The sequence below is a fragment of the Polyodon spathula genome, chromosome 7 (assembly GCF_017654505.1).
Source record: "Polyodon spathula isolate WHYD16114869_AA chromosome 7, ASM1765450v1, whole genome shotgun sequence".
NCBI lineage: Eukaryota > Metazoa > Chordata > Actinopteri > Acipenseriformes > Polyodontidae > Polyodon > Polyodon spathula.
Window position 1 is genome coordinate 725020 of NC_054540.1, and position 12638 is coordinate 737657.

The 12638-nt window shown below is 56.8% G+C and overlaps 1 protein-coding gene across 3 annotated transcripts in view; it reads right to left on the reverse strand.

The window, feature by feature from the left end:
* Positions 1 to 265: 265 nt before the first annotated feature.
* The window catches only part of LOC121317957 (LHFPL tetraspan subfamily member 3 protein-like), a 54017-nt gene continuing 41644 nt past the window's right edge, over positions 266 to 12638 (reverse strand). For 2 of the 3 annotated variants that reach the window (XM_041254052.1, XM_041254050.1), the window contains exon 3: positions 266 to 1065. In XM_041254052.1, coding sequence (XP_041109986.1) covers positions 1046 to 1065 — 20 coding nt within the window. In that variant the 3' untranslated portion in view covers positions 266 to 1045. Of the gene's footprint in view, positions 1066 to 10233; positions 10262 to 12638 lie in introns of all 3 variants that reach the window. The other variant, XM_041254051.1, reaches the window with a different exon arrangement.

The window sequence follows — 12638 nt, forward strand, 5'->3', positions numbered from 1 at the left end:
TACAGCGTATCTCTTAGTGAATAGAGATCTAGACTATACTGGGGATCTGAGAGCAGCACATTCAATACAGTACAGCATAGAGATCACTCTACTGGGGATCTGAGAGCAGCACATTCAATACAGTACAGCATAGAGATCACTCTACTGGGGATCTGAGAGCCAGCACATTCAATACAGTACAGCATAGAGATCACTCTACTGTACTGGGGATCTGAGAGCCAGCGCAATCAATACAGTACAGCATAGAGATCACTCTACTGGGGATCTGAGAGACAGCACATTCAATACAGTACAGCATAGAGATCTCAGCACTGTACTGGGGATCTAAGAGCCAGCGCATTCAATACCGTACAGCATAGAGATCACTATACTGGGGATCTGAGAGCCAGCACATTCAATACTGTACAGCACAGAGATCTCAGCACTGAACTGGGGATCTAAGAGCCAGCGCATTCAATACCGTACAGCATAGAGATCACTATACTGGGGATCTGAGAGCCAGCGCATTCAATACCGTACAGCATAGAGATCACTATACTGGGGATCTGAGAGCAGCACATTCAATACAGTACAGTAAAGAGAACTCAGTACTGTGGATCTGAGAGCCAGCACATTCAATACTGTACAGCATAGAGATCTCAGCACTGTACTGGGGATCTGAGAGACAGCTAATTCAAAACTGAGAAGTAAATGCAGGGTAGTGAATGCTATCTTTTCTTTTTTTTGTTTACATATATCAAAGTCTGTAATGTGCATGATATCACACTGGTGTAATGGTCGTTGTTTTGGAATTGTTTTAGTTTTTTTCACATTGATCTAACGCTACGCTATACAAAGTCAGCTCTAAGTATTTGCTGTCTCCTGCAGTGTGGAAGCCTGCTGGTCTCAATGATGGGTGGGCTGTTGACAGTCACCTGCAGGGGGTGCTGTTGTTAAAGCCTGGGAGAGTGGTGGCTCTCTCATGCTCTCTCACTCTCAGCTCTCCAGAGCCGCGGCCTGCCTCCCCCCCTCTGGGTGATGGGTAAAAAAGCTTCATGATTGCCATCTACTGAGCGGCAACAAGACCTGCAAAAAAACAAATTCACAGCAGAGTTTCAATTAAACTGCAGAGCGTTAAAATTATCAATGCATCTCCCAGATTCGCTTCCATAAGCCAGAAATGAACACTCAGGCAGTGCAGGGGAGAACAATTCAATGAAACCATTCAGAACCTGGCTGGGACACAGGGCTGGGACACATGGCTGCAGTGAGAGAGACACACACGACATCCGGATGGAATGAAACATGCTGGTTTGATGCTCCTGTGGGCTGGGCATGCAGCTTACAGCACAGCATGCAAGTGAGAAAAGACTGGAACAAGCGCAGGATTGCATTGCCCGCATTCCCACAGCTCGCTCCGCTCTCTCTCCTGCACCAGCACAGTCTCCCGTTTCAGTACAGCACTTACTGATGAGACATACACAGCTCCCGTCCCGTCATGTGGGGGTCACGTGATGGTTCTGTCCGGGTGGATCTCGTGTTCAGGATGTTTACTGTTTGACTAATAATCTTTCAATAAAGGGCTGTGTTATTTACAAGTGGAAATCTGTGTTCATTAAAACCACGCCTTGTTTTTGTCTATTTTTGCTGCTAAGGTTGTTCTAATTCTCTGAATGAAATGATCCTGTAATAAAAGCATGTATATTATTTCTATATAGACACCTTGAGGCACCTTTGTGTGAAAGGAGCTATAATACAGTAAAGTTATTATTCTTATTCATTTTCTTATTTGTGTAGCACTGTGATAGAGAGAGCAAGAATTGATGTTGCAAGTCCTAACCAGAAAGGACGGCGTGTAAGGACAGTGGGACGCTGCCTCCTCGATGGACCACGTTGATGGTAGGTGGAAACCGGAAGGTAACCATATCAGGAGGGGCGCGTATTTGCAAGAACCCGGAACGACCCCATTGCAAGCAGCTGAGGGATGGCCCTCTATTGGAGAAAGCATGGCGGCAGGTTGTTTGCAGGGAGGAGTGTATGGGTACAAAGGGGAAGCAGCTACGCCGGTACACTGCCTTGCGCTGAGAACGAAACCACCGGCCGGAGGACTGTGCTTTGTTGTGATACGTGTTTGTTTTGTTACATGTTGTGATACGTGTTTGTTTTGTTACATGTTGTGATACGTGTTTGTTGTGATACAAGTTTGTTGTGTTACGTGTTTGTTTGTTGTCTGCAGAGGAGGAATACGGAGCCAGCCCGCATTACTGGAGCACTACCCTCCCCACATGACACCAGCACCGCCCGGAGGATTAAGAGCACACTTTCGTGCACGGGATTATTGTGGAGTGTTGTGTTTATTATTTGGGACTGCAAATCAGTCGTGTTCCCCCTGATACCATTGCTGGTAGAGGGGTGGTTCTTTTTGTTCTTTTATTAAAAACCTGGACCTTTTGGGGGAAAAGAACTGTTTGGACATTGTTTTATTCATCACACCACTCGCACAGTTCACAAGCACATTCACAGGAATTGCGTCCTGATTAAGCATGCTGCCCCCTCCCAGCCCCTCCACTCCACTACACTGCCTCTCTCCCAGTCCCTCCGCTCTCTCCACTACACCACACTGCCTCCCTCCCAGCCCCTCCGCTCTCACCACTACACCACACTGCCTCCCTCCCAGCCCCTCCGCTCTCACCACTACACCACACTGCCTCCCTCCCAGCCCCTCCGCTCTCACCACTACACCACACTGCCTCCCTGCCAGCCCCTCCGCTCTCACCACTACACCACACTGCCTCCCTCCCTCCCTGTCCCTCCTAAGCTCCACTAGAGCCACACTGCCTCCCTCCCAGCCCCTCAGCTCTCTCCACTACAACCACACTGCCTCCCTCCCAGCCCCTCCGCTCTCACCACTACACCACACTGCCTCCCTCCCAGCCCCTCCGCTCTCTCCACTACACCACACTGCCTCCCTCCCAGCCCCTCCGCTCTCACCACTACACCACACTGCCTCCCTCCCAGCCCCTCCGCTCTCACCACTACACCACACTGCCCCCCTCCCAGCCCCTCAGCTCTCTCCACTACACCACACTGCCTCCCTCCCAGCCCCTCCTCTCACCACTACACCACACTGCCTCCCTCCCAGCCCCTCCACTCTCACCACTACACCACACTGCCTCCCTCCCAGCCCCTCCGCTCTCACCACTACACCACACTGCCTCCCTCCCAGCCCCTCCTCTCTCACCACTACACCACACTGCCTCCCTCCCAGCCCCTCCGCTCTCACCACTACACCACACTGCCTCCCTCCCAGCCCCTCCGATCTCTCCACTACACCACACTGCCTCCCTCCCAGCCCCTCCGCTCTCACCACTACACCACACCGCCTCCCTCCCAGCCCTCGGCGAAGAGCAATGTGATGAGTCGGGAGGCGAGGTGTGATGTGGTGTGACGGAGGACTAGTGGTCGGGCGGCGAGAGTGGTGATGTTGGTGTGTTACGGAGTGGTAGATGTAGGGTCGGGATAGGCGAGATGGGGTGTGGCGGAATGTGGTGTGACGGAGGTTTCGAGGGTACGGGGAGTGTGACGGTCAGTGGTGATGTGGTGTGACGGAAGGTAGTTGGGTGGATGGGAGTTAAGTGTTGACACTGCCTCCCTCCCAGCCCATCCGCTCTCTCCACACTACACCACACTGCCTCCCTCCCAGCCCCTCCGCTCTCTCCACTACACCACACTGCCTCCCTCCCAGCCCCTCAGCTCTCTCCACTACACCACACTGCCTCCCTCCCAGCCCCTCCGCTCTCACCACTACACCACACTGCCCCTCCCTCCCAGCCCCTCCGCTCTCTCCACTACACCACACTGCCTCCCTCCCAGCCCCTCCGCTCTCTCCACTACACCACACTGCCTCCCTCCCAGCCCCTCCGCTCTCCCCACTACACCACACTGCCTCCCTCCCAGCCCCTCCGCTCTCACCACTACACCACACTGCCTCCCTCCCAGCCCCTCCCCTCTAACCACTACACCACACTGCCTCCCTCCCAGCCCCTCCGCTCTCTCCACTACACCACACGGCCTCCCTTTCAGCCCCTCAACTCTCACCACTACACCACCCTGCCTCCAAGGTTCGGGGAGGCCCAGTGGTTTACGCTGGTGTAGGTTCGGGGAGCTACACACAGAGTGGTATGGGTGTTCCGGAGGGAGGGTCGGGGCTCAAGTGGTATGTGGTGTGACGGAGTGAAGGTCTCGGTGGAGGCTCCGAGTGTGATGTGGTGTGTCACCACTAGGGAGGGTCAGGGGAAAGGAGGCCTCCCTCCCAGGTGATGTGGTCTGCCGGAGGGAGGGTCTCGGGAGGCGATCTAGTTGATGTGGTGTGACGGAGGGAGGGTCGGGGAGCGAGAGACCTGGTTATGTGGTGTGACGGAGGGAGGTCGGGGATAGGCGAGAGTGGTGATGTGGTGTGACGAGGGAGCAACCCTCGGGGAGGCGATCCACTGGGGAACACACTACAAACACTACACCACACTGCCTCCCTCCCAGCCCTCTGCACCACTACACCACACTGCCTCCCTCCCAGTGGCGGCTTCCTCTTTCGGTAGGTCAGGGAGTCTGGAGTGTGGAAGATGTTGTGTGACGGAGGAAAGGTCGGGGAGGCGAAGTGGTGATGTGGTGTGACGGGGAGGGAGGGTCTCACTATCACGATGAGAACTTGTTATGTGGTGTGACGGAGGGAGGTCGGGGATGCTAGAGTGTGTTGATGTGTTGTGACGGAGGGAGGGTCGGGGGAGCTCTAGGCGCCCATACGTGGTACACTCACAATGGTCACACTGATCACCCCGCCTCCCTCCCAGCCCCTCCGCTCACGCTGATACGTTGTCGTACACGGAGGGCGGGTCGGCGCGAGTCGAAGCTTCTGGTTGACCTGTGGTACGGTGAGCCTCCTACTATCTGGAGGGGATCTCCCTCTCGGGAGAGAGGTTGTGATGTAGACCACATGTGCCATCCCTCCCAGTCCCTCGGCTCTCAGGTGAGAGTGGATATCCTGGTCTGACGGAGGAGGGTCGGGGATGCGAGAGCTGGTGATGTGGTTGTCACGGAGGGAGGGTCCGTCTAGACAGAGAGTGTGTCCTGTGGTGTGACGTAGGGACCTACGGGTACGGGGAGCCTCCCATGCCCCATGTGGTGTGACGGAGGGAGGGTCGGGGAGCGCGAGACACCACTACACCACACTGCCTCCCTCCCAGCCCCTCCGCTCTCACCACTACACCACACTGCCTCCCTCCCAGCCCCTCCGCTCTCACCACTACACCACACTGCCTCCCTCCCAGCCCCTCCGCTCTCACCACTACACCACACTGCCTCCCTCCCAGCCCCTCCGCTCTCTCCACTACACCACACTGCCTCCCTCCCAGCCCCTCAGCTCTAACCACTACACCACACTGCCTCCGCTCTCACCACTACACCACACTGCCTCCCTCCCAGCCCCTCCGCTCTCTCCACTACACCCAGCCTCCCTCCCAAACGGAGAATGGTGTGGTGTGCCGGAGCGGAGGGTCTTGGAAGTGCGAGGAGTGGTTGATTGTCCTGTGACGGGGGACTCTGTCTCCCTCGGGATGGCGAGACGGTGGAGATGTGGTGTGACGAGAGGGAGGGTCTCACCGGGAGGTCGAGAGTCTCTGGTGATGTTGGTGTGACGGAGGGAGGGTCGGGGAGGCGAGAGTGCTGATGTGGTGTGACGGAGGGATCCCAGTCCCTCTGCTCTAACCACTACACCACACTGCCTCCCTCCCAGCCCCTCCGCTCTAACCACTAGACACACTGCCTCCCTCCCAGCCCCTCCGCTCTCACCACTACACCACACTGCCTCCCTCCCAGCCCCTCCGCTCTCTCCACTACACCACACTGCCTCCCTCCCAGCCCCTCCGCTCTCACCACTACACCACACTGCCTCCCTCCCAGCCCCTCCGCTCTCACCACTACACCACACTGCCTCCCTCCCAGCCCCTCCGCTCTCTCCACTACACCACACTGCCTCCCTCCCAGCCCCTCCGCTCAAACCACTACACCACACTGCCTCCCTCCCAGCCCCTCCGCTCTCACCACTACACCACCCTGCCTCCCTCCCAGCCCCTCCGCTCTCCCCACTACACCACACTGCCTCCCTCCCAGCCCCTCCGCTCTCCGCTACACCACACTGCCTCCCTCCCAGCCCCTCCGCTCTCTCCACTACACCACACTGCCTCCCTCCCAGCCCCTCCGCTCTCACCACTACACCACACTGCCTCCCTCCCAGCCCCAGTCCGTTTGCTGATCACACTACACCATCACGTCCGGAGGTGCGGGGAGTCGGAGAGAGGTATGTGTGGTGTGACGAGGGGAGGGTCGGGGAGCGATAGTGGTGATGTGGTGTGACGGAGGAGGGTCTTACCAGCGAGAGTGGTGATGTGGTGGACGTCCCTCGTCTGGGAGCTAAGAGAGGTATGTGGTGTGACGGAGGGAGGGTCGGGGAGGCCCAGACTAGGTGATGTGGTGTGACGGAGGGGAGGGTCGGGGAGGCGACAGTGGTTGCATGTGGTGTGACGGGAGGGAGGGTCGGAGAGGCGATGTGGACATGGTGACTGCCTCCCTCCCGGGGAGGGAGTCGGGCTAGACGTGGCTACACCACATGGTGCCGAACAAGGGTAGAGAGGTGCCCTCTCTCGCTCTGTGTGACGGGAGGGAGAGTCGGGGAGGCGAGACCCTGTGATGTGGTCTTCTCACGGAGGGAGGGTCGGCCTCCAGGCGAGATGGTATGTGGTGTGACGAGGGAGGGTCGGGGAGGCGAGAGCCCCTGTGGTGATGGCCCGGCTCTCACCACTCCACTGCACCACACTGCCTCCCTCCCAGTCCCTCCGCTCTCTCCACTACACCACACTGTCTCCCTCCCAGCCCCTCCGCTCTCTCCACTACACCACACTGCCTCCCTCCCAGCCCCTCCGCTCTCTCCACTACACCACACTGCCTCCCTCCCAGCCCCTCCGCTCTCACCACTACACCACACTGCCTCCCTCCCAGCCCCTCCGCTCTCTCCACTACACCACACTGCCTCCCTCCCAGCCCCTCCGCTCTCACCACTACACCACACTGCCTCCCTCCCAGCCCCTCCGCTCTCTCCCCTACACCACACTGCCTCCCTCCCAGCCCCTCCGCTCTCTCCACTACACCAAATAGCATCCCTCCCAGCCCCTAAATACACGGAGGGAGAGTCGGTCCCTGGCGAGAGTGGTGCTGATGGTGTGACGGAGGTAGGGTCGTGGGATGCGATAGTGGTGATGTGGTCACCACAGACGGAGGGAGGGTCTCGGGGACTGCGACTCACCACTACACCACACTGCCTCCCTCCCAGCCCCTCCGCTCTCTCCACTACACCACACTGCCTCCCTCCCAGCCCCTCCGCTCTCTCCACTACACCACACTGCCTCCCTCCCAGCCCCTCCGCTCTCACTACACCACACTGCCTCCCTCCCAGCCCCTCCGCTCTCTCCACTACACCACACTGCCTCCCTCCCAGCCCCTCCGCTCTCTCCACTACACCACACTGCCTCCCTCCCAGCCCCTCCGCTCTCTCCACTACACCACACTGCCTCCCTCCCAGCCCCTCCGCTCTCACCACTACACCACACTGCCTCCCTCCCAGCCCCTCCGCTCTCACCACTACACCACACTGCCTCCCTCCCAGCCCCTCCGCTCTAACCACTACACCACACTGCCTCCCTCCCAGCCCCTCCGCTCTCACCACTACACCACACTGCCTCCCTCCCAGCCCCTCAGCACTAACCACTACACCACACTGCCTCCCTCCCAGCCCCTCCGCTCTCTCCACTACACCACACTGCCTCCCTCCCAGCCCCTCCGCTCTCACCACTACACCACACTGCCTCCCTCCCAGCCTCTCAGTTCTCCACTACACCACACTGCCTCCCTCCCAGCCCCTCCGCTCTCTCCACTACACCACACTGCCTCCCTCCCAGCCCCTCCGCTCTCTCCACTACACCACACTGCCTCCCTCCCAGCCCCTCCACTCTAACCACTACACCACACTGCCCCCCTCCCAGCCCCTCCGCTCTCACTACACCACACTGCCTCCCTCCCAGCCCCTCCGCTCTCCCCACTAGACCACACTGCCTCCCTCCCAGCCCCTCAGCTCTAACCACTAGACCACACTGCCTCCCTCCCAGCCCCTCCACTCTCTCCACTACACCACACTGCCTCCCTCCCAGTCCCTCCGCTCTCACTTTGTTGACGAGTGGTCTACCATCCGGGGATGCGAGAGAGTTAATGGGTGTGACGGAGGGAGGGTCGGGGAGGACAAGAGTGGTGATGTGGTGGACGGAGGGAGGGTCGGGGAGGCGAGAGTTTTTTTTGGTCATGATGTGGTGTGACGGAGGGAGGGTCTGTGGGGGAGGGAGAGTGTGTGATGTGGTGTACGGAGGGAGGGTTCGGTGATGCTGGTGTGGGTTGACAGAGGGAGTGGTCGTGATGTGGAGGTGACGTGAGTTGAGGGTCCTCGGGATGCACCTGGAGTGTTGTGACTGCAGGGAGGGTCTTGGAGGCGAGCGAGGTTATGTGGTGTGCCGGGTGAGCGTCCGGGAGTCCGATACGTGGTGATGTGGTGTGACGGAGGGAGGGTCGGTGAGGCGAGAGAGTGGTGATGTGGTGTGCCCGTAGAGTCGCCCTGATGGGTGTCGGAGGGATGGTCGGCGAGGCGAGATGCACCACTACACACACTGCCCTCCCTCCACCACACTGCCCACTGCCTCCCTCCCAGTCCCTCAGCTCTAACCACTAGACCACACACTGCCTCCCTCCCAGTCCCTCAGCCCCTCTCTCCACTACACCACACTGCCTCCCTCCCAGCCCCTCCGCTCTCACCACTACACCACACTGCCTCCCTCCCAGCCCCTCCGCTCTCACCACTACACCACACTGCCTCCCTCCCAGCCCCTCCGCTCTCACCACTACACCACACTGCCTCCCTCCCAGCCCCTCCGCTCTCACCACTACACCACACTGCCTCCCTCCCAGCCCCTCCGCTCTCACCACTACACCACACTGCCTCCCTCCCAGCCCCTCCGCTCTCACCACTACACCACACTGCCTCCCTCCCAGCCCCTCCGCTCTCACCACTACACCACACTGCCTCCCTCCCAGCCCCTCCGCTCTCACCACTACACCACACTGCCTCCTGCGGTCACTCTCCTCCCAGCCCCATTCTGTGACACTTACACCCAGGTGCGTCTCGCCGAGGCGAGAGTGGTGATGTGGTGTGACGGAGAGGATGTAGTGTCGGGGAGGCTGAAGAGTGATGTGGATGTGGGTGTGAGGCGGAGTGGAGGGTCGGGGATGGGTCGGCGAGAGAGGTGATGTGGGTGTGACGGAGGAGGGTCGGGGAGGCGAGAGTCCGTGATGTGGTGTGACGGAGGGATGGGTCGGTGAGCGTGAGGTTATGTGGTGTGACGGAGGGAGGTCGAGGGATGAATCTGGTGTGACTGAGGAGTCGGTTCGTCAGCTCTCACTACACCACACTGCCTCCCTCCCAGCCCCTCCGCTCTCACCACTACACCACACTGCCTCCCTCCCAGCCCCTCCGCTCTCACCACTACACCACACTGCCTCCCTCCCAGCCCCTCCGCTCTCACTACACCACACTGCCTCCCTCCCAGCCCCTCCGCTCTCACCACTACACCACACTGCCTCCCTCCCAGCCCCTCCGCTCTCTCCACTACACCACACTGCCTCCCTCCCAGCCCCTCCGCTCTCTCCACTACACCACACTGCCTCCCTCCCAGCCCCTCAGCTCTCTCACCACTACACCACAGGCGAGAGGTGGGTCCTGCGGTGTGTGACGAGGAGGTCCCGAGACGGTGAGTGTCGGGGAGGGGTCATGTGAGTGATGTGGGTGTGTGACGGAGGGAGGGTCCGGGAGGCGAGAGATGTGGGTAACGGATTGTCGATGAGGTGTTTGTGGCTCGGGGTGGACGGAGGGAGGGTCGGAGAGTCGAGATTCGTTATTTGGTGTTTCGACGTGACTTACTTGACTTGACTGATTGAAGAGAGAGACAGAGAGAGAGAGAAAGAGAGAGAGAGAGAGAGAGAGAGAGAGAGAGAGCGAAGCAGGGCTGATCTGGAATGCTGGCACCAGCATCTCACAGCGCCCCCTTGTGCATGAGCTGTGCAATGGCAGCGTGTTTAAGCTCCAGCTCATCCTACTTCACATACCTTGCCTTGTGTTAAGCATTTCCATTATCTGTGGAGACAAAGAAAAAGAAAAGAAACACAAATGATGTATGAATGTACATTCCTCTCATTCCACCCATCATTGTGTTCTGGGCTGGATTCAAAAGGTGTCAGAAAGGTGCAGTGATGGAGCTGTACCACCAGGGGGCAGAAGCGTTCATTCATTTGTTTGTTATCGTCTGATGTTGGTATTTTCATGTATACTTCACACTGGGAGGTTTTATTTTGCTCCAATGCATTTTAATTTACCACAATGTGAAGCCCCCAGTATAAAAGAAATACAACTACTGTGTTCACAGAGCCCAAACACAACACAGAGCCCAAACACAACCAATACAACACAGAGCCCAAACACAACACAGAGCCCCAAACACAACACAGAGCCCAACACACAACAAACACAACACAGAGCCCAAACACAACAAACACAACACAGAGCCCAAACACAACACAACACAACACAGAGCCCAAACACAACAAACACAACACCCAAACACAACACAGAGCCCAAACACAACCAATACAACACAGAGCCCAAACACAACACAGAGCCCAAACACAACCAATACAACACAGAGCCCAAACACAACACAGAGCCCAAACACAACCAATACAACACAGAGCCCAAACACAACACAGAGCCCAAACACAACAAACACAACACAGAGCCCAAACACAACACAGAGCCCAAACACAACCAATACAACACAGAGCCCAAACACAACACAGAGCCCAAACACAACCAATACAACACAGAGCCCAAACACAACACAGAGCCCAAACACAACCAATACAACACAGAGCCCAAACACAACACAGAGCCCAAACACAACCAATACAACACAGAGCCCAAACACAACACAGAGCCCAAACACAACCAATACAACACAGAGCCCAAACACAACACAGAGCCCAAACACAACCAATACAACACAGAGCCCAAACACAACACAGAGCCCAAACACAACCAATACAACACAGAGCCCAAACACAACACAGAGCCCAAACACCACAACACAGAGCCCAAACACAACACAGAGCCCAAACACAACCAATACAACACAGAGCCCAAACACAACACAGAGCCCAAACACAACCAATACAACACAGAGCCCAAACACAACACAGAGCCCAAACACAACACAGAGCCCAAACACAACACAGAGCCCAAACACAACCAATACAACACAGAGCCCAAACACAACACAGAGCCCAAACACAACCAATACAACACAGAGCCCAAACACAAAGTACAACACAGAGCCCAAACACAACAAACACAACACAGAGCCCAAACACAACCAACACAACACAGAGCCCAAACACCAGAGCCCAAACACAACCAATACAACACAGAGCCCAAACACAACACAACACAGAGCCCAAACACAACCAATACAACACAGAGCCCAAACACAACACAGAGCCCAAACACAACCAATACAACACAGAGCCCAAACACAACACAGAGCCCAAACACAACCAAATACAACACAGAGCCCAAACACAACCAATACAACACAGAGCCCAAACACAACCAATACAACACAGAGCCCAAACACAACAATACAACACAGAGCCCAAACACAACCAATACAACACAGAGCCCAAACACAACCAATACAACACAGAGCCCAAACACAACCATGCAAGCCCAAACACACACACAATACAACACAGAGCCCAAACACAACCAATACAACACAGAGCCCAAACACAACACAAAGCCCAAACACAACCAATACAACACAGAGTCCAAACACAACACAGAGCCCAAAAACAACACAGAGCCCAGATACAACACAGAGCCCAGCTCCCGTCACTCAAGGGGTTTGAGATAAAAGGGTTCAGGTTCAGGTTCAAGTTGGGTTCTGTCTGGGTTCTGGTTCTGTTCAGGTTCAGTTCGGTTCTGTCTGCTGTAGAAACAGTTCAATATCCACACACTGGTTTTATTTCAGGAGGGGTTCAGGTTGGGTTAGGTTCGGGTTCTGGTTTGGTTCAGGTTCTGGTTCAGGAGGGGTTCAGGTTCAGGTATGGTTCGGTTCGGTTCTGGATCAGTTCAGGGTTGGGAGCGATGCTGTCTGCTGTAGAACACACACACACTCTCACACATACGCATGCAACAAACACACACACACACACACACACACACAGAATCGTGGCAAGGACAATCATTTTGTCACACTGAATTAACAAACACTTTCTTGTATTTGAATCAATTTGCCATGTCCCTTTGCTGAGCAGTTTCCTCCACATGAGCGAGACCGGACTGTGGGGCTGAGGGGTTACACCTGCACAGACAGGACAGGCTTTACTGTTCAGGATGGGACCGGACTGTGGGGCTGAGGGGTTACACCTGCACAGACAGGACAGGCTTTACTGCTCAG